At 38.6% G+C, this 23,782-nt stretch overlaps 1 protein-coding gene across 1 annotated transcript in view; it reads left to right on the top strand.

The window, feature by feature from the left end:
* RNF145 (ring finger protein 145) overlaps positions 1 to 23,782 on the top strand; it is a 62,449-nt gene that overhangs the window by 16,050 nt on the left and 22,617 nt on the right. The window contains exon 4 of the mRNA XM_061188386.1: positions 18,623 to 18,714. Coding sequence (XP_061044369.1) covers positions 18,623 to 18,714 — 92 coding nt within the window. The remainder of the gene's footprint in view (positions 1 to 18,622; positions 18,715 to 23,782) is intronic.

Here is a 23,782-nt window from a genome sequence, read left to right as displayed (position 1 = left end):
TACTAACAGTCACTGACTCTTGGTCCCTTTTGCTGAAGCAGGACCTCCATCTTCCTTATTTCATCTAGTTATTTCCTGAAGTCCCCCAAGTATTTCCCAGAAACTCAGTCTTCTCACATTCTTCTCCTCTGTTCCTATCTGGTTGATTTCCTCTGCTCAAAATGGTACCTGGAGGGTGGTGTCTTACTCTTTAACTTCTGCTGCTATCCTTGCCCAGGGTATGTTCTTGGATGTCAGAATTGCAAAATATGGAGCTGCAAGAGCAGTGCTGCATGTTTGTAATTGTCACAGTGTTCCAGATCAAGCTGCTTTACTCTAGGCTTTTCTAATTTCGTGTCACACAAGTATGTCCCTGTGTCTTAGCCTCCTTCACGGGAACAACTTGAGCCTTTTCCTACAGCATCTTTCTCCATAGAGCCTAGACTAGGAGTCCAAGGGCCAACACTGACTCAGACAACAGGATATCCTTCCCATTCCAGGACCACCAGCCCCAAACCCTGACGCAGCCTGTTCCTGTGGCCTTACCCAGACACTTCTGAATCTCAGCTCAAGCTGGAGACACTAACCTATCTTAATTTATTCATTTTTAAATAAAAATGGTATCTGTGGAGTATAATGCAGTAGTTAGAGTATGGGCTCCTTAGTCACCATTTTAGTATGTAAAATGAGTGTTTGGGCACCTAAGAATGACATATCTTTTGGAAGAATGGATGGGGATTGGATAGGTTCAAATCCATGTTTCTCATTTACTGCTCTATAACCTTAGTGTCACTTATCAGAAAGGTACATCTCAGTTTCTTCACCTGTAAAATGCTGATAATATTTTAAGGGGCTATTATAAAGATTCATTAAGATTAAGCATTTAAAACTCTTAGCACAATTTCTGACACATCATAAGTGCTCAGTGAATTTTAACTTTCTTATGTCTTGCTTTTATTATGCAGCGATGTTTTGTGAGCATTTTCCTGTGTTGTTAGTCTTTAAAAAATGATTTTTTTTCATGGCAGGGTATTCCATGGTATAGCTATATAATGCTATCTTTTTAGAGTTGATAGGATTTTGATGATCAATCAAAGAAATCTGAAAGTAGAGCTATTAAAATTGTTATTTTTATGTGTTGTTATAATTCCTGGTGAAAGAACAGTGAACCAGTACTTTCCCCTTATGGTTTTTTGGTTTCCATGAGGTTTAGTGATGTAGTGATGGCTAAAACCTTGTATCTCTATTTTTATCTGCAGTATTATCATCCAGGCTTTTCTAGAGAGATCAAAATTCTGTTATGTAGGGATAAAGGGGACCCTAACAGTGTCAGAGATAAAGAAAGCCTTTTTCTAACCATTTTTCTTTGCCAATTTCAACATTTTACTTTTAGTTTATAGGAATGTTTTTTCCAATATTTAAAGTTTGTTTTCATTATCAGAAGATTTATATTTATTTTAAACAGTAAAAAGAATTGTAATAAAATTTTGCGGTGTGCAAAAACATTTCTTGTTTTTTATTTCATTTTGATCCTTCTTATAATCCTTTGAGATTTACAGATGAAAACACTGAAATTGGCCAACATCTAGGAAGGCATGATCCCAGACTTTAACTTGAATCCAGGTTTTCGGATTCCTAGTTCAGTCCTGTTAGGGAAATAGCATGGTTAGTGGAAAGAAAATTAGTTTTAGAATCAGTAGGATATGAAGTAGTTTCCCTACTTAGTAAATATGTTACCCTGGCAAGTTGATTCTTCGAAACTGTAAAGTAAGACAATGCCTATCTTATGGAGTTAGTTTTGATGTTAAACTAACAAATTTCAAGTTATGGCATATTTTAGTATTTCTCTTTTTAGTATAATTGACACTACATGGTGCTATCTCAAAAAGATGAGCAAAGATGTGTTAATCCTTGAATTATTAATAAAATGTCACATTTAATAAACTTTGTGTCTTGAAGGTGTCTCATTTATAGACTATTAAGGCTGAATTTTTTAGTTTAAAAAGTATAAAGGTTCATATTTCATGTGGTAGCTTCCTAAACAAGTATCTTTTTAAAAAAATAACAGCTTTATTAAGATATAATTCACATACCTGTTTAAAGTGTACAGCTCAATGGTTTTGAATACGTTCACAGATCTGTGTAAATCATCACCCCAATCAATTTTAGAACATTTTTATCACTCCAGAAAGGAACCCTGTATCCATCGGCAGTCACTTCCAATTTCCTACCAATCCCCTTCCCCAGCCCTATGCATGTCAGTCTGTTTTCTGTCTTTATGGATTGGCTTATTCTGGACATTTCATATACATTGAATTGTATAGTATGTGATCCTTTGTGCCTAGCTTCTTTCACTTAGCATGTTTTCAAGGTTCATCCATGTTGTAGCATGTATCAGTACTTCATTTTTCTGTCCAGATCATATTTTGTTGTATGAATATAACACATTTTGTTTATCCATTCATCCATTGATGGACATTTGAGTTGTTTCTGCTTTTTGGCTGATACGAATAACACTATGAACATTTGTGGTTTTTGTGTAGGTGTCCTTTTTGTGTGTGCGGGTGCATATACCTTGGAGTGGAATTGCTGGATCATATAGTATCTATGTTTAAACTTTTGGGGAACTACCAGACTATTTTCTAAAGTGGCTGCACTATTACATTTCCACCAGCAGTGTATGAGTGTTCCAGTTTCACCACATCCTTGCTAATACTTGTTGATATCTGTCTTTTTCAGTATAGCCATCATAGTAAGTGTGGACTGATATTTCATTGTGCTTTTGATCTGCATTTCTCTGATGGCTAATGACGTTGAGCATGTTTTCATGTGTTCATTAACCATTTGTAAGTTTTCCTTGGAGAAATGTTTATTCAGATCCTTTGCCCATTATTTACTTGGGTTATTTGTCTTTTTTAAAAAATTGAGTTGTAGGAATTCTTTACATATTCTAGATACAAGTGCCTTCTCAGTTAAATGATTTGCTGTAGTATGGTCCTGAGAAGGAAAATCAATACTTGGATAATTTAAATGATTAATTTGATACTTCAAAAATTGGCTGTAGAAAAAGACATTTGCAAGTATTAATTCCTTATATTGAAAATTTCATGAACTCTTGAAAAGCTGGGTCTCTCTTTGCTTTAATTCATGTATAGGCATACCTTGTTTTATTGGGGTTTGCTTTGATTTGCAGATACTGCAGTTTTTTTTTTTACAAATTGAAGGTTTGTGGCAACCCTGCATCAAACAAGTCCATCAGTGCCATTTTTCTAACAGCATTTGCTCACTTCATGATTCTGTCACATTTTGGTAATTCTTGCAGTGTTTCAAACTTTTTCATTATTATATTTGTTATGGTGATCTATGATCAGTGACCTTTGATGTTGCTATTGTAATTATTTTAGGTCACCACAAACTGCACCCATATAAGATGGCAAACTTAATAAAATGCTCTGTGTTCTGACTGCTCCACTGACTGGCCATTTCCCCATCTCTCTCCCTCTTCTTGGTCCTCCCTATTCCCTGAGACACAATAATATTGAAATTAGGCCAATTAATAACCCTACAGTGGTCTCTTAAGTGTTCAAGTAAAAGGAAGCGTCATGTCTCTCACTTTAAATCAAAAGCTAGAAATTATTAAACTTAATGAGGAAGGCATGTCGAAAGCTGAGACAGGCTGAAAGCTAGGCCTCTTGTGCCAAACACTTAGCCCAGTTGTGAATATAAAGGAAAGGTTCTTGAGGGAGATTAAAGTGCTACTTCAGTGAACACATGAATGATAAGAAAGCTAAACAGCTTTATTGCTGATATGGAGAAAGTTTTAGTGGTCTGGAGAGAAGATCAAACCAGCCACAACATTCCCTTAAACCAAAGCCTAATCCAGAGCAAGGCCCTAATTCTCTTCAATTCCATGAAGGCTGAGAGAGGTGAGGAAGCTGCCCAAGAAAAGTTTGAGGCTAGCAGAGGTTGGTTCATGAGGTTTAAGGAAAGAAACCATCTTCATCACATAAAAGTACAAGGTTAAGCAGCAAGTACTGATGTAGAAGCTGCAAAAAGTTATCCAGAAGATCTAGATAAGATCATTAATGAAGGAGGCTACACTTAAGAACAGATTTTCAGTGTAGACAAAACTGTTATATTTATAAGGAAGAAGATGCAGTCTAGAACTTTTATACCTAGAGAGGTCAGTGGCTTCAAAGCTTCAAGGGACAGGCTGACTCTATTAGGGGCTAATGCAGCTGGTGACTTTAAGTTGAAGCCGATGCTCATGGACCATTATGAAAATCCTAGGACGCTTAAGAATTATGCTAAAATCTACTCTGCCAGTGTTCTATAAATGGAACAACAAAACCTGGATGACAGCATAACAGTTTACAGCATGGTTTACTGAATATTTTAAGCCCACTGTTGAGACCTACTGCTCAGAAAAAGATTCCTTTCAAAATATTACTGATCATTGGCAATACATTTGGTTGCCCAAGAGCTCTGTCAGAGATATATAACAAAATTGAATGTTTTCATGCCTGCTGATATAACATCCTTTCTGCAGCCCATGGATCAAGGAGTAATTTTGATTTTGATCTTCAAGACTTACCATTTAAGAAATACATTTCATAAGGCTATAGCTGCTGAAGATAGTGATTCCTCTGATGGATCTGGGCAAAGGAAATTGAAAACCTTTTGGAAGGAATTCACCATTCTACATGCTAGTAAGAACATTTGTGATTCATGGGAAGAAGTCAAAATATCAACATTAACAGGAGTTTGGAGGATGATTCCAGCCTCATGGATGACTTTGAGGGGTTTAAGTCTTCAGCGGAGGAAGTCATTACAGCTGTGGTAGAAATAGCAAGAGGACTAGAATTAGAAGTTGAGCCTAAAGATGTGACTGAATTGCTGGAATGTAACAACAAAAACTGTAGCACATGAGAAGTTGCTTCCTATGAATGAGCACAGAAAGTGGTTTCTTGAGACGGAATCTACTCCTGGTGAAGATGCTGTGAAGAGTATTGAAATGACAACAAAGGATTTAGAATGTTATATATTACATAAACTTAATTGATAAAGCAGCGACAGGGTTTGAGAGAATTGATTTTAATTTTGAAAGAAGTTCTACTGCCGGTAAAATGCTATCAAACAGCATTGCATGCTACAGAGAAATCCTTCATGAAAGGAAGACTCAGTGTGGAACACTTCATTCTTGTCTTTTTTTTTTTTAACATCTTTATTGGAGTATAATTGCTTTACAATGTTGTGTTAGTTTCTGCTGTATAACAAAGTGAATCAGCTGTACGTATACATGTATCCCCATATCCTCTCCCTCTTGCTCTCCCTCCCACCCTCCCAATCCCACCCCTCTAGGTGGTCACAAAGCATGGAGCTGGTCTCCCTGTGCTATGCGTCTGCTTCCCACTAGCTATCTATTTTACATTTGGTAGTGTATATATGTCAGTGCTACTCTCTCACTTCATCCCAGCTTCCCCTTCCCCGACCCAGTGCCCTCAAGGCTGTTCTCTATGTCTGCATCTTTATTCCTGCCCTGCCATTAGATTCATCAGTAGCACTTACTGAAATTCCATATATATGCGTTAGCATATGGTATTAGTTTTTCTCTTTCTGACTTCATTCTGTGTGACAGATTCTAGGTCCATCCACCTCACTACAAATAACTCAATTTCGTTTCATTTTATGGCTGAGTAATATTCCATTGTATACATGTGCCACATCTTCTTTATCCATTCATCCGATGATGGACACCTAGGTTGCTTCCATGTCCTGGCTATTGTAAATAGAGCTGCAATGAACATTGTGGTACATGACTCTTTGAATTATGGTTTTCTCAGGGTATATGCCCAGTAGTGGGATTGCTTGGTCGTATGGTAGTTCTATTTTCAGTTTCTTAAGGAACCTCCATACTGTTCTCCATAGTGGCTGTATCAATTTACATTCCCACCAACAGTGCAAGAGGGTTCCTTTTCTCCACACCCTCTCCAACATTTATTGTTTGTAGATTTTTTGATGATGCCCATTCTGACCGGTATGAGGTGATATCTCATTGTAGTTTTGATTTGCATTTCTCTAATGATTAGTCATGTTGAGCATCCTTTCATGTGTTTGTTGGCACTCTGTATATCTTTGTGGAAATGTCTGTTTAGGTCTTCTGCCCATTTTTGGATGGGGTTGTTTGTTTTGTCGATATTGAGCTGCATGAGCGGCTTGTATATTTTGGAGATTAACCCTTTGTCAGTTGCTTTGTTTGCAAATATTTTCTCTGATTCTGAGGGTTGTCTTTTCATCTTGTTTATGGTTTCCTTTGCTGTGCAAAAGCTTTAAAGTTTCATTAGGTCCCATTTGTTTATTTTTGTTTTTATTTCCATTTCTCTAGGAGATGGGTCAAAAGGATCTTGCTGTGATTTATGTCGTAGGGTGTTCTGCCTATGTTTTCCTCTAAGAGTTTTATAGTGTCTGGCATTCCATTTAGGTCCTTCATCCATTTTGAATTTATTTTTGTGTTATGGTGTTAGGGCGTCTTCTAATTTCATTCTTTTACATATAGGTGTCCAGTTTTCCCAGTACCACTTACTGAAGAGACTGTCTTTTCTCCATTGTATATTCTTGCCTTCTTTATCAAAGATAAGGTGACCATATGTGTGTGGGTTTATCTCTGGTCTTTCTATCCTGTTCCATTGATCTATATTTCTGTTTTTGTGCCAGTACCATACTGTCTTGATTGCTGTAGCTTTGTAGTATAGTCTGAAGTCAGGGAGCCTGATTCCTCCAGCTCCGTTTTTCTTTCTCAAGATTGCTTTGGCTGTTAGGGGTCTTTTGTGTTTCCATAGAAATTGTGAAATTTTTTGTTCTAGTTCTGTGAAAAATGCTATTGGTAGTTTGATAGGGATTGCATTGAATCTGTAGGTTGCTTTGGGTGGTATAGTCATTTTCACAATGTTGATTCGTCCAATCCAAGAACATGGTATATCTCTCCATCTGTTGGTATCATCTTTAATTTCTTTCATCAGTGTCTTATAGTTTTCTGCATACAGGTCTTTTGTCTCCCAAGGCAGGTTTATTCCTAGGTATTTTATTCTTTTTGTTGCAATGGTAAATGGGAGTGTTTCCTTAATTTCTCTTTCAGATTTTCCATCATTAGTGTATAGGAATACAAGAGATTTCTGTGCATTAATTTTGTATCCTGCAACTTTACCAAATTCATTGATTAGCTCTAGTAGTTTTCTGGTAGCATCTTTAGGATTCTTTATGCATAGTATCATGTCATCTGCAAACAGTGACAGTTTTACTTCTTCTTTTCTGATTTGGATTCCTTTTATTTTTTTTTCTTCTCTGATTGCTGTGGCTAAAACTTCGAAAATTATGTTGAATAATAGTGGTGAGAGTGGGCAACCTTGTCTTGTTCCTGATCTTAGTGGAAGCGGTTTCAGTTTTTCACCCTTGAGAACGATGTTGGCTGTGGGCTTGTCGTATATGGCCTTTATTATGTTGAGGTAAGTTCCCTCTATGCCTACTTTCTGGAGAGTTTTTGTAGTAAATGGGTGTTGAATTTTTTCGAAAGCTTTTTCTGCATCTATTGAGATGATCATATGGTTTTTCTCCTTCAATTTGTTAATATGGTGTATCACATTGATTGATTTGTGTATATTGAAGAATCCTTGCATTCCTGGGATAAACCCCACTTGATCATGGTGTATGATCCTTTTAATGTTCTGTTGGATTCGGTTTGCTAGTATTTTGTTGAGGATTTTTGCATCTATGTTCGTCAGTGATATTGGCCTGTAGTTTTCTTTTTTTGTGACATCTTTGTCTTGTTTTGGTATCAGGGTGATGGTGGCCTCATAGAATGAGTTTGGGAGTGTTCCTCCCTCTGCTATATTTTGGAAGAGTTTGAGAAGGATAGGTGTTAGCTCTTCTCTAAATGTTTGATAGAATTCGCCTGTGAAGCCATCTGGTCCTGGGCTTTTGTTTGTTGGAAGATTTTTAATCACAGTGTCAGTTTCAGTGCTTGTGATTGTTCTGTTTATATTTCCTATTTCTTCCTGGTTCAGTCTTGGAAGGTTTTGCTTTTCTAAGAATTTGTCCATTTCTTCCAGGTTGTCCATTTTATTGGCATATAGTTGCTTGTAGTTATCTCTCATGATCCTTTATTTCTGCAGTGTCAGTTGTTACTTCTTTTTCATTTCTAATTCTGTTGATTTGAGTCTTTCCCTTTTTTTCTTGATGAGTCTGGTTTCTCGATTTTGTTTATCTTCTCAAAGAACCAGCTTTTAGTTTTATTGATCTTTGCTATTGTTTCCTTCATCTCTTTTTCATTTATTTCTGATCTGGTTTTTATGATTTCTTTCCTTCTGCTAACTTTGGGGTTTTTTTGGTTCTTCTTTCTCTAATTGCTTTAGCTGTAAGGTTAGGTTGTTTATTTGAGATTTTTCTTGTTTCTTGAGGTAAGATTGTATTGCTATAAACTTCCCTCTTAGAACTGCTTTTGCTGCATCCCATAGGTGTTGGGTCATCGTGTTTTCAGTTTCATTTGTTTCTAGGTATTTTTTGATTTCCTCAGTGATCTCTTGGTTATTTAGTAGTGTATTGTTTAGCCTCCACGTGTTTGTATTTTTTTACAGATTTTTTCCTGTAATTGATATCTAGTCTCACAGCTCTGTGGTCGGAAAAGATACCTGATATGATTTCAGTTTTCTTGCATGTACCAAGGCTTGATTTGTGACCCAAGATGTGATCTATCCTGGAGAATGTTCCATGACCACTTGAGAAGAAAGTGTATTCTGTTGTTTTTGGATGGAATGTCCTATAAATATCAATTAAGTCCATCTTGTTTTTTTGTTTTTTGTTTTTTAAATTTATTTATTTTTTGGCTGTGTTGGTTCTTCGTTTCTGTGCAAGGGCTTTCTCTAGTTGCGGCAAGCGGGGGCCACTCTTCATCGCGGTGCACGGGCCTCTCACTATCGTGGCCTCTCTTGTTGCGGAGCACAGGCTCCAGACGCGCAGGCTCAGTAGTTGTGGCTCATGGTCCTAATTGCTCCGCGGCATGTGGGATCTTCCCAGACCAGGGCTCGAACCCGTGTTCCCTGCATTGGCAGGTGGATTCTCAACCACTGCGCCACCAGGGAAGCCCGTCCATCTTGTTTAATGTGTCATTTAACGCTTGTGTTTCCTTATTTATTTTGATTTTGGATGATCTGTCCATTGATGAAAGTGGGGTGTTAAAGTCCCCTACTATTTTTGTGTTACTGTCAATTTCCCCTTTTATGGCGGTTAACATTTGCCATATGTATTGAGGAGCTCCTTTGTTGGGTGCATAAATATTTACAATTGTTATATCTTCTTCTTGGATTGATCCCTTGGTCATTATGTAGTTCCCTTCTTTTTCTCTTGTAATCGTCTTTATTTTAAAGTCTATTTTGTCTGATATGAGAATTAGTACTCCAGCTTTCTTTTGATTTCCATTTTTTCAGTCTATGTGTCCCTACGTCTGAAGTGGGTCTCTTGTAGACAGCATACGTATGGGTCTTGTTTTTGTATCCATTCAGCCAGTCTGTGTCTTTTGGTTGGAGTATTTAATCCATTTACATTTAAGGTAATTATCGATATGTATGTTCCTATTACCACTTTCTTAATTGTTTCGGTTTTGTTATTGTAGGTCTTTTTCTTCTCTTGGGTTTCCTACCTAGAGACGTTCCGTTAGCATTTATTATAAAGCTGGTTTGGTGGTGCTAAATTCTCTTAGCTTTTGCTTGTCTGTAAAGGTTTTAATTTCTCCGTCAAATCTGAATGAGATCCTTGCTGGGTAGAGCAATCTTGGTTGTAGGTTTTTCCCTTTCATCACTTTAAGTATGTCCTGCCACTCCCTTCTGGCTTGCAGAGTTTGTGCTGAAAGATCAGCTCTTAACCTTATGGGGATTCCCTTGTATGGTATTTGTTGCTTTTCCATTGCTGCTTTTAGTATTTTTTCTTTGTATTTAATTTTTGATAGTTTGATTAATATGTGTCTTGGCATGTTTCTCCTTGGATTTATCCTGTATGGGACTCTATGCACTTCCTGGACTTAAGTTTGACTGTTTCCTTTCCTGTATTAAGGAAGTTTTCAACTATAATCTCTTCAAATATTTTCTCAGTCCCTTTCTTTTTCTCTTTTTCTTTTGGGACCCCTATAATTTGAATGTTGGTGTGTTTAATGTTGTCCTAGAGGTCTCTGAGACCGTCCTCAGTTCTTTTCATTCTTTTTTTTTACTCTGCTCTGCAGTAGGTATTTCCACTATTTTATCTTCCTGGTCACTTATCCGTTCTTCTGCTTCAGTTATTCTGCTATTGATTCCTTCTAGAGGATTTTTAATTTCATTTATTGTGTTGTTCATCATTGTTTGCTCTTTAGTTCTTCTAGGTCCTTGTTAAACGTTTCTTGTATTTTCTCCATTCTATTTCCAAGATATTGGATCATCTTTACTATCATTACCTGAATTCTTTTTCAGGTAGACTGCCTATTTCCTGTTCATTTGTTTGGTCTGGTGGGTTTTTACCTTGCTCCTTCATCTGGTGCATATTTCTCTGTCTTCTCATTTTGCTTAACTTACTGTGTTTGGGGTCTCCTTTTCACAGGCTGCAGGTTCGTAGTTCCCATTGTTTTTGGTGTCTGCCCCCAGTGGCTAAGGTTGGTTCAGTGGGTTGTGTAGGCTTCCTGGTGGAGGGGACTAGTGCCTGTGTTCTGGTGGTTGAGGCTGGATGTTGTCTCTCTGGTGGGCAGGACCACGTCCACTGGTGTGTTTTGGGGTGTCTGTGAACTTATTATGATTTTAGGCAGCCTCTTTGCTAATGGGTGGGGTTGTGTTCCTGTCTTGCTAGTTGTTTGGCATGTGGTGTCCCGCACTGAACTTCGCTGGTCGTTGAGTGGAGCTGGGTCTTAGCGTTGAGACGGAGGTCTCTGGGAGAGCTCTCGCCGATTGATAATTACGTGGGGTCAGGAGGTCTCTCGCAGACCAGTGTCCTGAACTCGGTTCTCCCACCTCAGAGGCTCAGGCCTGAGACGCAGCTGGAGCACCGAGATCCTGTCAGCCACACGGCTCAGAAGAAAAGGGAGAAAATAAATAAATAAAATAAAATAAATAAAGTTATTAAAATAAAAAATAAGAAAATATTATTAAAATTTAAAAAGTAATTTTTTAAAAAAAGAGCAACCAAACCAATAAACAAATCCACCAGTGACAACAAGCACTAAAAACTATACTAAGATAAACATAAAAATCAGAAACTAGTCTGTCGCATACAGCAAACCCCAAGTCTACAGTTGCTCCCAAAGTCCACGGCCTCAATTTTGGGAAGATTCCTTGTCTATTCAGGTATTCCACAGATGCAGGGTACCTCAGGTTGATTGTGGAGATTTAATCCGCTGCTCCTGAGGCTGCTGGGAGAGATTTCCCTTTCTCTTCTTTGTTTGCACAGCTCCTGGGGTTCAGCTTTGGATTTGGCTCCACTCTGTGTGTAGGTTGCCCTCTGGTGTCTGTTCTTTGCCCAGACAGGAGGGGGTTAAAGGAGCAGCTGATTAGGGGGCTCTGGCTCACTCAGGTCGGGAGGAGGGAGGGGTACGGTAGTTATAATTGGAATGTGGGGCGAGCCAGCGTAATGTTGCACCAGCCTGAGGCGCGCCATGCGTTCTCCCGGCAAAGTTGTCCCTGGATCACGGGACCCTGGTGGTGGCGGGCTGCACAGGCTTCCGGGAGGGGAGGTGTGGACAGTGACCTGTGCTTGCACACAGGCTTTTTGGTGGCTGCAGTAGCAGCCTTAGCGTTTCATGCCTGTCTCTGGTGTCCGCGCTGATAGTCATGGCTCATGCTGTTCTCTGGAGCTCGTTTAGGTGGTGCTGTGAATCCCCTCTCCTCGCGCACCCCGAAACAATGGTCTCTTGCCTCTTAGGCAGTTCCAGACTTTTTCCCGGACTCCCTCCCAGCTAGCTGTGGCACACTAGCCCCCTTCAGGGTGTGTTCAGACAGCCAACCCCAATCTTCTCCCTGGGATCCGACCTCCGAAGCCCAAGCCTCAGCTCCCAGCCCCCAGCCCCCACCCGCCCTGGCGGGTGAGCAGACAAGCCTCTTAGGCTGGTGAGTGCTGCTCGGCACTGATCCTCTGTGCGGGAATCTCTCCGCTTTGCCATCTGCACCCCTCTTGCTGTGTCCTCCTCCGTGGCTCCAAAGCTTCCCCGCCACCCTTACCCCGGTCTCCGCTCGCGAAGGGGCTTTCTAGTGTGTGGAAACTTTTCCTCCTTCACAGCTCCCTCCCAGAGGTGCAGATCCCATCCCTATTCTTTTGTCTCTGTTTTTTCGTTTTTCTTTTGCCCTACCCAGGTACTTGGGGAGTTTCTTGCCTTTTGGGAAGTCTGAGATCTTCTGCCAGCGTTCAGTAGGTGTTCTGTAGGAGTTGTGCCACATGTAGATGTAGTTTTGATGTATTTGTGGGGCGGAAGGTTATCTCCACGTCTTACTCCTCCGCCATCTTGAAGGTCCTCCATCCATTGTTGTCTTACTTTAAGCAATTGCCACAGCCACCCCATCCTTCAGCAACCACCACCCTGATCAGTCAGCAGCCATCAACCTTGAGGCAAGACCCTCCACCAGCAAAAAGATGATGACTCGCTGAAGGCTCAGATGATGGTTAGCTTTTATTTAGCAACAAAGTATTTTTAAATTAAGGTATGTACATTTTTTTTAGACATCATGCTATTGGACACGTAGTAGACTACAGTATAGTGTAAATGTAACTCTTATATGCACTGGGAAACCAAAAAATTCATGTGATTTGCTCTATTGTGGTATTCACTTTGTTGTGGTGGTCTAGAACTGAACCCGCAGTATCTCCAAGGTATGCCTTTACTCATATAATGAAGCTGATTCTCCTTAAGTGAATAAAAACTTGTTTAGAATATGTTTATAAAATGGGTATAACTTGCAGTTCACAAGAATTAAATTTTAGAAAATCCATGGGCACAGCTCAGTTAGTATGAACATTTAATATTAATACTCTAATTGAACTCATTAGAATTTGATAAATGTCAGGTTCTTTAATACTTAAAATTCTAAACTATGCTTTTCATTTTGAGTGATCTAAGGAATGTATTTTCCAGTGTCAATCCTACTTTAAAATTGAGACTATCCAGAACTACAGGGAAAAAAAGAGAAATTGTACAAAGTGACATGACCATTACTGTGAGAGTGTTTTCATGGTTTACATCCACATTAAGTGTTTTTCTCTAAAATTTTAAACTTCATTATTCTTAAATGCCTTGTGTTATTGTTAGGTTTATGAACCAATGTATCAATTTTGTACATGTATGACTTAAGAGCCCATGGGTTTCAAATGATAAAAGTGTACTCTTTTTCATCGTTGTCTTGGGTGTGTAACTATGATTTCAAATGTAAAACTTTCCCAGGAGTTACTTATGTGTCAATACAGATAACTAGGTCTCCATTTTATGAAAGCTTGTGTAATTCAAAGCTATAGATGAAGGGTTCTCTCTTTTGGAACTGTTAGCATTTTGGGCTGTGTTATTCTGTGCTATGGAGCAGTTGCGTGCATTACAGGATGTTAACAACACCCTGTCTCTGCTAACAGATAGCAGAGTACTCCTTCCCCACAATTGTGCAACCAGAAAGTACCACTAATTGCCAAACGTTGTCACCCAGGGAACGAGATTTTTTCAGTTGAGAACTGCTGTTAGATAAAGGAATTGTAAAATGAATTTTATCATTATATACTCAACTCCTAATTTTGACAGGAATAAAATTGGTCCATTTCAGTGTCCGATATGTTTTCTTCTTTTGAACATTATCAGATCAAGGCATTAAATATTTAGTAGGTGGTCAGAAAGAAGCTGAAGAGAGAAAATAGGGTGGCCGTGTGGCAGAGAAGATTTAAATGATGAAACTGGGTAAATGAACTGTTCAATTGCTAGTACAGCGCTTAGGGTGTGGTAGGTACTCAAATCCCAGTGTTTGAACATCTCGGGAATTCCCTAGTGGCCCAGTGGTTAGGACTCTGCACTTCCTGGTCAGGGAACTAAGATCCTGCGTGCCGTGCTGTGCGGCCAAAAGAAAAGAATGAACATCTCATTATCTGGGATCTCTTAAATTGAGCAGTGCCTTTTGTTTGCACATATTGCGAAACATAACTTGGAGGGCTCACCACTTCGTTCTGTGTACAAATAGATTAGGTTTCTTTGGAATTAATATTGTTTGAAAGCTTTAAGTGGCCAGAATGTACAGATTGTTCCTAGGTTGTTCAGTGACGCAGCCAGGTTGCTTGAGAGACTTAGAAATAAAGGTCTTTAATCAGCTGATGAATTGATAAGCTTCTAGGTTTTGTTGTTACTTATTTTTTTATAACTTGTATACTTCTCTTTATAGCAAGAGTTTTTCCTATTGTAAGCTATCCTTGGGGCTCTTTTTTATACATCTTACACATTCCTTATGCCCCCAAATAGTTGCAACCACAGGAAAGTAGTGTACCACAAGGGGTGTAGAGAAGTAGATTTTCAAAGTGTTCAGTTTACTGGTGCTCAGCGTTAATTGTTAGCATTGCACAGATTGCACAAGTGAAAAAAGAGGTTTAAGAAGGGGAAGATTTTATTCAGTTACAAGCAGAATGCAGGAATTCTTGCTTCTGACTAATTTAATGCATTCTACTCTTTAAATCTAAATTTAAAAATTCTAATACTGCTTTTGAACATCTCATCTGATTCAGTCTTAAAATAGGTATAAAATTCTGTTAAAAATAGAATTTCATGGCTCTTGCCTCAGAGTAAATTTTGGCCTAAAATGACTCATGGAATTTTGGATAATTCTTTCTCTGGATCCTTCTTATTTAGGCTTACTGTCTTGTTTTTTACTGTTGTAAGTGACCCACTCTGTTGAGACTGAGTAACCAAGAGTTTTCATTGCCAGCATGAGATTCCCTGAAGTTGTACATAACTTAGATATAGAGATCTTTGTTAATGTTGCCAGTTTTTTTTTCCCCCCAGTTTTTCTGTATAGTTTGGGAGGCAGTGCTCAGATTCTTCTCTCAGAAGAGATAGGTAAGTAGTGGCTGCTTGGCAAGACTAGTAGTTTAGCCTCCACCAAAGCCACTGCCCTGGCTCTGGCAAGCCAAGCTCGGCCGACCCAAAGGGGCTGCAGGCTTTCTGGGTCTGGCTGTCTTTACTGAGGTGGGGCCTATTGGTGAGTCAGCCAAACAGAGAAATTCTGAAGACTGTCTTGAGAGATAGGAGTTGAGCAAAGGGGAGAGGGTCTGAGGTGCTTAGGAAAGATGTTAATTTCTGTGGTAGGGTGATTGATGCAATGACAGGTCGGGCAGTCCTGGGAGAGGTTGCAGCATTGAGAGAGAGCTATTCACAGGGTCTTAGAAGAGGGCAAAGTGGGAGAGCTAGTGGGAGGAAACTGCTTAACCTCAGGGTGTTGTCATTGTGGCCTAAAGGTTGGTGATTATTCTGGAACGTAATCGTCCCTTAGTGTCCTATAATCTCAACAAATCATAGAGTAATGAAACATGGAAAGAGAAAAAGAACTAAAAAGAAAATCATAAAAAGAATTAGAAAGTTAAGAGGAAACTTTAAAAACAACAACAACAAAACAACCAAAGGAACATAGGGTAGGATAAGAGAAAAGGAAATAGTTGCATTAAACCCTTTAAAATAACCCTATGAAATAGAATGAGAGGTAAAATAAGTGATATTTAAAATAAAAAGGCAGAAAAAACTAGCTAAATGGAAAAATATGAATCTAGAAGTGAAGATAATAGAAGATAATTTTTAAATAAATAGAGTTGTGAATATAAAAATAAAAATTTAAAAAACCATTACAACATTCTATATTTTTTTCTTACAGCATTTGACACAATTGTTATTTAATAATTGTTAGCATAAGTATTTGTTTAATGTATGTCTCCTCTCCTGGTTCGTAAGCTTCATCCTAACAGCAACTGTGTCTTTCTTGTCTACTGCAGTATTTTCAGGGCCTAGCAGTGTGCTAGCAACATAGGTATACAGCAAATTCTTTTTGAGTTAGAATAAAAAAGTATAGAAAATATTAATTTTCCTTAGAAGTTTTGTTATGTGAAATTAGAATTTAAGGTAAGGGACTAAAGAAAAACAGAGGCTTTTAAAAAGAGGGTAAACTAAAGTAGGCTAGGAAATAATACAAAACAATTAGCAAATGTCTCAGCAGTAAGAAATTCTTGATAATGTTGAGTTTCCTGAGTTTATTATGAAACATCAGTAATACGATGACAAAAGCAAACATGTGAGAGAAAATAAAACAGGGAACCCAACTCTGTCATCTCCTCCCCTCGCCCCTCTCTGTGAGAGAGCTCCTGGGACTGAGGTCCTTTTGGTCCATCTTTTGGCTTTTCCCCTTGGAGATAGTGCTCTTGTAGGCCCCCCCTTTTTTATTGAGGTGAAATTCACGTAACAAAATTAACCTTTTAAAGCGAACAGTTCATATAGTACGTTCATAATGTTGTGTAACCGTCACCATTATCTAATTCCATTTTCATCACCCCAGAATAAAACCTGCTACCCTTAAATAGTTGTTTCCATTCCCCCTCCCCCCATCCCCTGACAAACACCAACCTGCCTTTTGTCTTTATGGGTTGTCCCTGCCCTCTTTTTATTTTTTTTATTTTTTAATTTAATTTTTTTAAAGTCTTTATTGGATTTGTTACAATACTGCTTCTGTTTTATGTTTTGGTCCTTCAGCCGCTAGGAATGTGGGATCTTAGCTCTCTGACCCAGGATCAGACCCGCACCCCCTGCATTGGAAGGCGAAGTCTTAACCACTGGACCGCCAGGGAAGTCCCACGTGGCCTCTTTTTAAACTGGATCTATTTGAGAGGGATGTGCTATGGCCAAAAAGAAATTATTTGGCTTTAAAGGCCTAGGTAGTACTGGGACTCAGAGCTACATGTCTTTTAAATATAAATTTATTTCTTTAATAGCATTTTCAAAGACTTTGTAAACGTAAATGGTAGTTATGTGTCTATTTTATTTTAAACTTCATAATTCTCTTAATTCTTTAGCTTTCTATCTTAAAGCTATATAAAATATAATAATTACATTGACGGTTACCTATACTACTCTAGTAATCAGATATTTATATATAATTTGCACGTGTAGCGTTTGTGTCTCTCTACATTAAAACAGGATTTCAACCACTGACCTTCTGGAGTGGGTAATTCTTTGTTGTGGGGGCTGTTCTGTGCACTGTAGAATATTTTAGCAACATCTTGGCTTAGGTGCCAGTAGCACCCCTCCACCCTTCCAAGTTGTGACAACTAAAAATGTCTCCAGACATTGTGGACTGTCCCGTCAGGGGCAAAATCACCCCTGGTTGACAGCCACTGCATTAGAATCATTCCCCTTGAGAATTTGGCTTTCTCTTTACTAGAAAGAGACTATTAATATGTTATTTGTTAAAAATAATCCTCATAGAGTTATAGAGGAGAATTGCTAAATCACCCAAGAAGCTTAGTCATTCATTGGTTTTTATAATTGTTCCCAAAACTGCTTTAAATTTTTATTTTAGTTTTTAATGTTGATTTTTGGCAATACTCTCCTTGCTAATTATGTAAGGGTCATTTCTTGTTTGGCTATGTTATGCTAAAGGAATTCAACTTGATTGCCTAATAGGAAGTAATTTCATGGAAAAAGTAAATACAGTCATCTGAGTTTTTCAGAAATACTTGAAACATTAAAACTGTATTAAAGTACAGTGAATAAAGCATTCAGCAGTTGAAGAAAAGGAGAATTTTTTTAACACAAACTTTCCTACTTTGATGTCAGAAGAACTTAAGACAACCATGTTCTACTATTACCACTGAACTTATTGATAATAAATTAAATTCTCCCTTTTTGTGCTTCCCGCCTCTGCCCTAAAAGTTCTGTTTTCTCAGAGTGTAAAGGCTCTTTGGCCACTACTTAAATCTTGTTATTTCTCAGTGATCAATGTTAAATGAATTAAGTTTTAAAAGGAATATTTGATTTGATTTAAAATTTATCTCAAAATAAGTTTGTAGCCTACTAAATATTATAATTCTAATTATAGATTCCCTGTAGACTTGAAAGTGACAGTTTTTAAGGACTGTCCTGCTACAAGCTAGTTTGCTAACTAGTTTGTGATTTTACCTGTAACTAATTAAGTATAACTTGGGACAAAACTTTGGGGAAAAGAAGATGGGAGGGCTGTTGGAAGCTAGTCAAAAGAGGGGAAATTCAATGTAATAGTATTAGGTGTTATCAGTTAAGTAGTAGGGTTGAGAGATGGCATCTCAACTGGCTTTTTCCTGGGCATAAATTATTTAATAAGGTCGTGGGAAGAAAGAAAATCCCACAAAGTGGAGCTTTGGCTGCTTCTCTGCATAGTAAAATTCAGTTTCAGTAAATTCTGTTTCCAGTGCATGGACAAAGGAGATGAAGGCCATCCCTCTATAATTTTTTGTACCTAAATTTTTCCTTAGTATAGATGTGGAGAGAGGTGTTATTAACATAATATGCTTTTTATAAGAATGCTTTGCTGTAGCAACTTCTGTCTCCCGTATGTGCTTGGAATGTATCTAATACATTCTTACCATTTTACTTATTTAGGGACTACGTTAGGAGTGAACTGGAGTCTGCCTATGAAGGACCAATGTATTTAGAACCTCTCTCCATGAATCGGTTTACCACAGCCTTAATAGGTAAGTATTATAAAAGAATTAAAAGTGTACGTTAGGAACCAACCAATCTTAATTACTATCTTCTAAAATTGGTTCATACTTAATACAAAAAATTGGAAAACTCAAAGTTATTCATGACGACTTTCAAAACATAGCCATTGTTAAATGTTAGTCTTTTTCTTTCATACATAGGTGTTTATTATTTTACATGTTTATGATCACATATAGCCTGTAGTTCCTTGTGTTTTTTTAAGGGTAATGTAAGTATTTGGGAAGATTAATTGTAAAATAAAGCTAATAATTACTTTGTAAGATTAAAATGAAATATGTAATGTCTTAATTGTTTACTGTTGTTGAAAGCCATTATCCTATAGTCAAAAATAAAGTGCCAGAAACATCAAGAACTTGAGACATGATTGAAATATTCAGGTAGCAGAATGCTTAAAATAGAAGTGTTGGCTAGGACCCCAAAACAATATAGATACAGTCCAAAGTGAAATACTAGACCCTACCATGCCAAAGTTGCAAAAAAGAAAGTGAGAGAAAACCAGTATGTGATTCTTAAATTCACCCATGTAGAGGGTGTTAAGAGGTTGAATGTTGGGATTTGAAGGAGGATTTCTTTAGGGAGCTGTTTTCTCTAAAATACCTGCCGGGCCCTTCTCATTTAGAGAATTTAGTGGTAGACCATTTGGAGACACATATTTTTTTGTGGCTTAGGGGGGATACTACAGACTGGTATCCAACCTAGGCCTGCAATATCTAAAGCTACACCATCCAAAACAAGCCACATGTGGCTTGTGAGCCCTTGAAATGTGACTAGTCCAAATTAAAATATACTGTAGTGTAAAACACACCCAATTTCTCAAACGTGGTACAAAAATGATGTAGAATGTCTTGTTAATTTTTTAATATAGATTGAATGTATGTGATAATATTTGGGATATATTAGGTTAAATAAAATATATTATTAATTAATTTTACTTTTTTTTTTTTTACCTTTATAAAATGATGCTACCAGAATATTAAACATTATATATATGGTTTGTATTATAATTCTAGTCTGATATAAAGGCCAGCACTGGGCTGGCTGGCTGGCTGTTGAGTTTCTGACTGTGGAGTGAAAATGTCTTGCGGGGTTCTCCTGTATCATCTAATCTGTGTAGGCAAACGATGTTAGTTTACTATGGACTAGATGAGGGCCCCAAGAGTCAATGGAATTTTCTTAGGTCCTCCCAAGAGGGCCCTTATAAAGGATGAGAAGACTCCAACAGGGATTGAACTTCTAGATTCCAAGGAGCTGAGGAAAGAACCAAAAACAGCCAGAGGAGGGTACATAACAAGCATCAAGGGTACTGCAGGTGAGAGATCCACAGTGATGGGAACAATCAGAAGAATCCTTAAAAGTGCCCAGGAGAAAGGAGATCCATTTTAAATACGCCAACTGCAGGGAGCACCAATACCATACCATTGTAAGAACATAGTTCAGTAAGAATTTTCTACTTCCCTCCCTCTCCTTCCCTGCCTGCTTCAGTCGTGAGTAAGTCAGGAAAAGAGTGAGACTGTGCTGGCAGAGAAAGAGGAAGAAGCTTGCCTTAACCTCTCTACTCCCTCTCACAATTGCAGGTTTTCTGTGATGCCATAGGAGGCCTCAGCTGTAATAAAGGAAAACTCTCAACTTTAAATCAGTTTCAAAGTTTTGTTTGTTATTAGATTGAGGTTAGATTAGATTAGATTAGATTGTGTAACCTGTGCTAGATTAGAAAAGGTATGGGACTTGCCTTAGGGGCAGGAGAACACTCAGTTCACAGAGTGGCTTTTAAGACAGTAGGACACAAAAATAATGTTGCTTTATGGCTCTATCCCATGAATTGGTATATTCAATAGTGGTAACATCCAAGTATGAAAATATTTGCTAGGTTAGAAAACTCATAAAGTGTTCTCTTTTATTCTATAATGGACGCAATTTAGTATAAATCTGTATATTTCCTTAAATTTTTCCTATCAATGGTAATGATAGTGTGTTTACTCAACTAAGATTGAATTAATTGGAAATAAAACAAAATCCATAAACTATTAAGTAGCAATTTTCTTTAGACTTTGATTTTAAAGTAACTTTCTACTCCTTTTCTTCCATTTCACTAATGAACTTTTAATGAAAAATTAAGTAATTTGAATATGCCATTATTTCTTAGGATTACAGACTTCTTAGAGATGGTTCTTACAGTGGAATCCTGAAATCCAAAGAGTACATTGTGATTTTGATTTATTCAGAATTGTCAGTTGGAATAGGCATGTCAAGTTAAACAACTTCCTATTCTTCTGGAGCTATAGGAAAGATTTCCACTAACAGTGTGACTCCTTCCTTCTTTCACCTAAATAAGAGGAGTAGTCTTCTCTTAAAGAGAATCACAGCATATGAGTCATACTCTTCTGTGAAAGAAGATAAATGAAGCCTGTAACCCCAGAGCTGAACACCGAATGTGCTGTCCTAGACTTATGGGAATTTTCAGAGCTTAAAGGAAGTTTACATCATGCTGAACAAGGAAAAAAAAAATTTTTTTTTAAGAAGAAAAAAGAGAATTTTATTTGAGCCAAACTGATGATTATAACACAGGCAGCAGATTCTCAGAAAGCTCTGAGAACTTGAACAAGGAAATTTAAATATCATAGCTATGAGTACAGTGAAAGTAAGACATACCAGAATGAAAATTCCTAATCATTCCTAATATTAAAGCATGTCCTCTGAGTATATTATTTCTTTCAGAGTTTTAGCTAATTTTTTAATCAAAGAAATATACTTACTTTTAAAAGTCAAGAAATACCACAATTTTATGATGAAAATTGGCTTTCTCCTGTACCACTCCTCTCTACTCTCAGGTATCATTCCCCAGAGGCCTCTCTCCTTTCAACTCACCGTAACTTTTCCCTGCTGTTTTCTCTTCTGTCCCTTTCTGGAAATTCTCTTAATTGGATAAGGTTCCTCCCACATTGAGCCCCTAATTTTCTTGCTGTTCCATTTTCCTTTTTCTCTCTCTCTGTCTCTCTCTTTGTCTTGTTTTACTTTCTGAGATTTCCCAACTTTATCTTACAACCCTTTTGTTGTTATATATTTTAATATCCTGGAGTTTGTTTTCTTTTTATTGTGACAGTCTTTTAAATTTCTTAGATATATTATTTACTTTGAAGCTTTCTTTTCTTCCTTGCGTTCTCTCCATTTGTTTTGGTCTTTGCCTTACCTGGGACAGCAGTATTTCTTAAGCCTGGATTAGAATCACCTGGTTATATTACATAAAAAATTATAAATACTGATGCCTAGACCCCATATGAGGCTGATAAACTGTAAGTGTTACTTAAATATCCTTGTGTGATCATTTGTATTAAAGTGAGTTATTAAGTTGTCGATTGGAATCTCTTTAAGGCTTACCAACGGGTATGTTTCACATTTGGTGTCAAGTGGGACTGGCTGTTTTTGGGGGGACCCCTAAGTGTGCGTATTTGTAGGTCTTTTCACTTGGACTTGGGTCAGTTTCCCCAAAGAAGAATCTTTCTATCTCCTGTAGGGGAGGCTAGTGTCAGTGACAAGAGCTGGGTGGCGATAAACATGGCAGCAGTGTTTGGAGATCTAGAGCGATCTCATCTTTCTGGGTGCAGACTTTTATTTTAATCTCCATTTTTCATTTGGGCACTGCACCTCACCTCTGCCCTGAGCTGTGCACGGTGCCCAGGAGCCTATTTCAGCCTTTCCGGAGAGCAAAATTCAGTCTTCTTCTCAGGGTGGGGAAAGAGTAGTGGCCTGATGGTTGTTTTCTAGCCCCTAAGATTTTGTTGACTTATCTTACTAGGTGGCCTCTCTTCTCAGTTTTCTTTTTCTATTTCTTTCTTTCTTTTTTTTTTTTCCTGAGGGTAGAAAGCAAGATTTATTGAGTACACTGCAGGGGAGCAGTGGGGGAGACCAAGAGGGGGTCTGCGCTGGGGGAAAGAAACTGGGCTTCTTTTATGGTCCCCTCTGGTCACCCTTGGGTTAATGTTCCACCCGTTTGGTGGTTAGGGCTGGGTGTGTCATAGCTCTATCTGCCTGGAATGCCAACTGCTTGTGACTGCTGGTAATTTCCGTTGGGGGGAGAGTGCATTTGTCTTATCTTAAAAGGACTGCCCCAGCCTAAGATGGCTGTTCTTTTGTTAAGCTCTACATTTCCCCCCTGTCAGATCAGCAGAGCCAAATCATTGACATCTGGGCAACGACATCATCTTGGGCTACTTCCTGCTGAGAAGGGGCGACATTGGGTCCCAGTTGGCTTTGCTGGTCGGCTATGGGGCTGTGGGATTCTGTGTGAATAGAAATTTTGGGAGGCCTGTTTGAGAGTAGTCAACTGTATTGATTCTAGAGGTTGGAATCCTTGTCTTGTCACCATTTGTAGCTTGATGGAATGAAGTCGGTTTTGTAGCAACTTGTTTGAAGTACTTGGTGATGTTGGTGGATCAGGATGGAAAGAGAAAAGAGGATCTCACAGTGTGCCTGGATTTGCCACAGACGCGCTGCCGCTGTCGAATGCACCAGGTGTTAGAAGTGAGGAGTCCCAAGGCTGGGCCCAAAGGACACTGCCACCCCATCGGGCAGGGACAGTCAGTCGATATGGGACTGGGCTTTAGATCCGCCAGAGAGTCAGGATGTGCAATCCCTGGTCTCCAGGGACCTTAGACCATCGGCAGTGTTGAAGAGGAGAAAAGACTTTCCAGAACGTAGGCCTTGGGGTGACAGTGAGTCGGAGCCCGTCCGGAGGCCTTGGGTCCCGCTGAGCAATAACCCTGGACGGGAACCTTCAATTGCCCCAAGTCATTAGGTCGATCACTACTATCGGAAGACTGATTAGAAAAGGCAGAGAGAGGAGAGAGAGGCATTCCCTGTATGGGCCACCAGAATGCTGTGGAGTGCGGTGATGGGGCTGGCAATGTGGGTGGTAAAAGAATTTACCAAGCCAGAAGTGAGGGTAGAAAGCGAGATCTGTTGAGTACACTGCAAGGGAGCAGAGGGTGAGAGCAAGGCGGGGGGATCTGCCTCAATTTTCTTTATTATTAGGTGTTTTTC

The sequence above is a fragment of the Eubalaena glacialis genome, chromosome 4 (assembly GCF_028564815.1).
Source record: "Eubalaena glacialis isolate mEubGla1 chromosome 4, mEubGla1.1.hap2.+ XY, whole genome shotgun sequence".
NCBI lineage: Eukaryota > Metazoa > Chordata > Mammalia > Artiodactyla > Balaenidae > Eubalaena > Eubalaena glacialis.
Note: the sequence above shows the minus strand (reverse complement) of the source record. Positions and strands in the feature narration are given on the sequence as shown.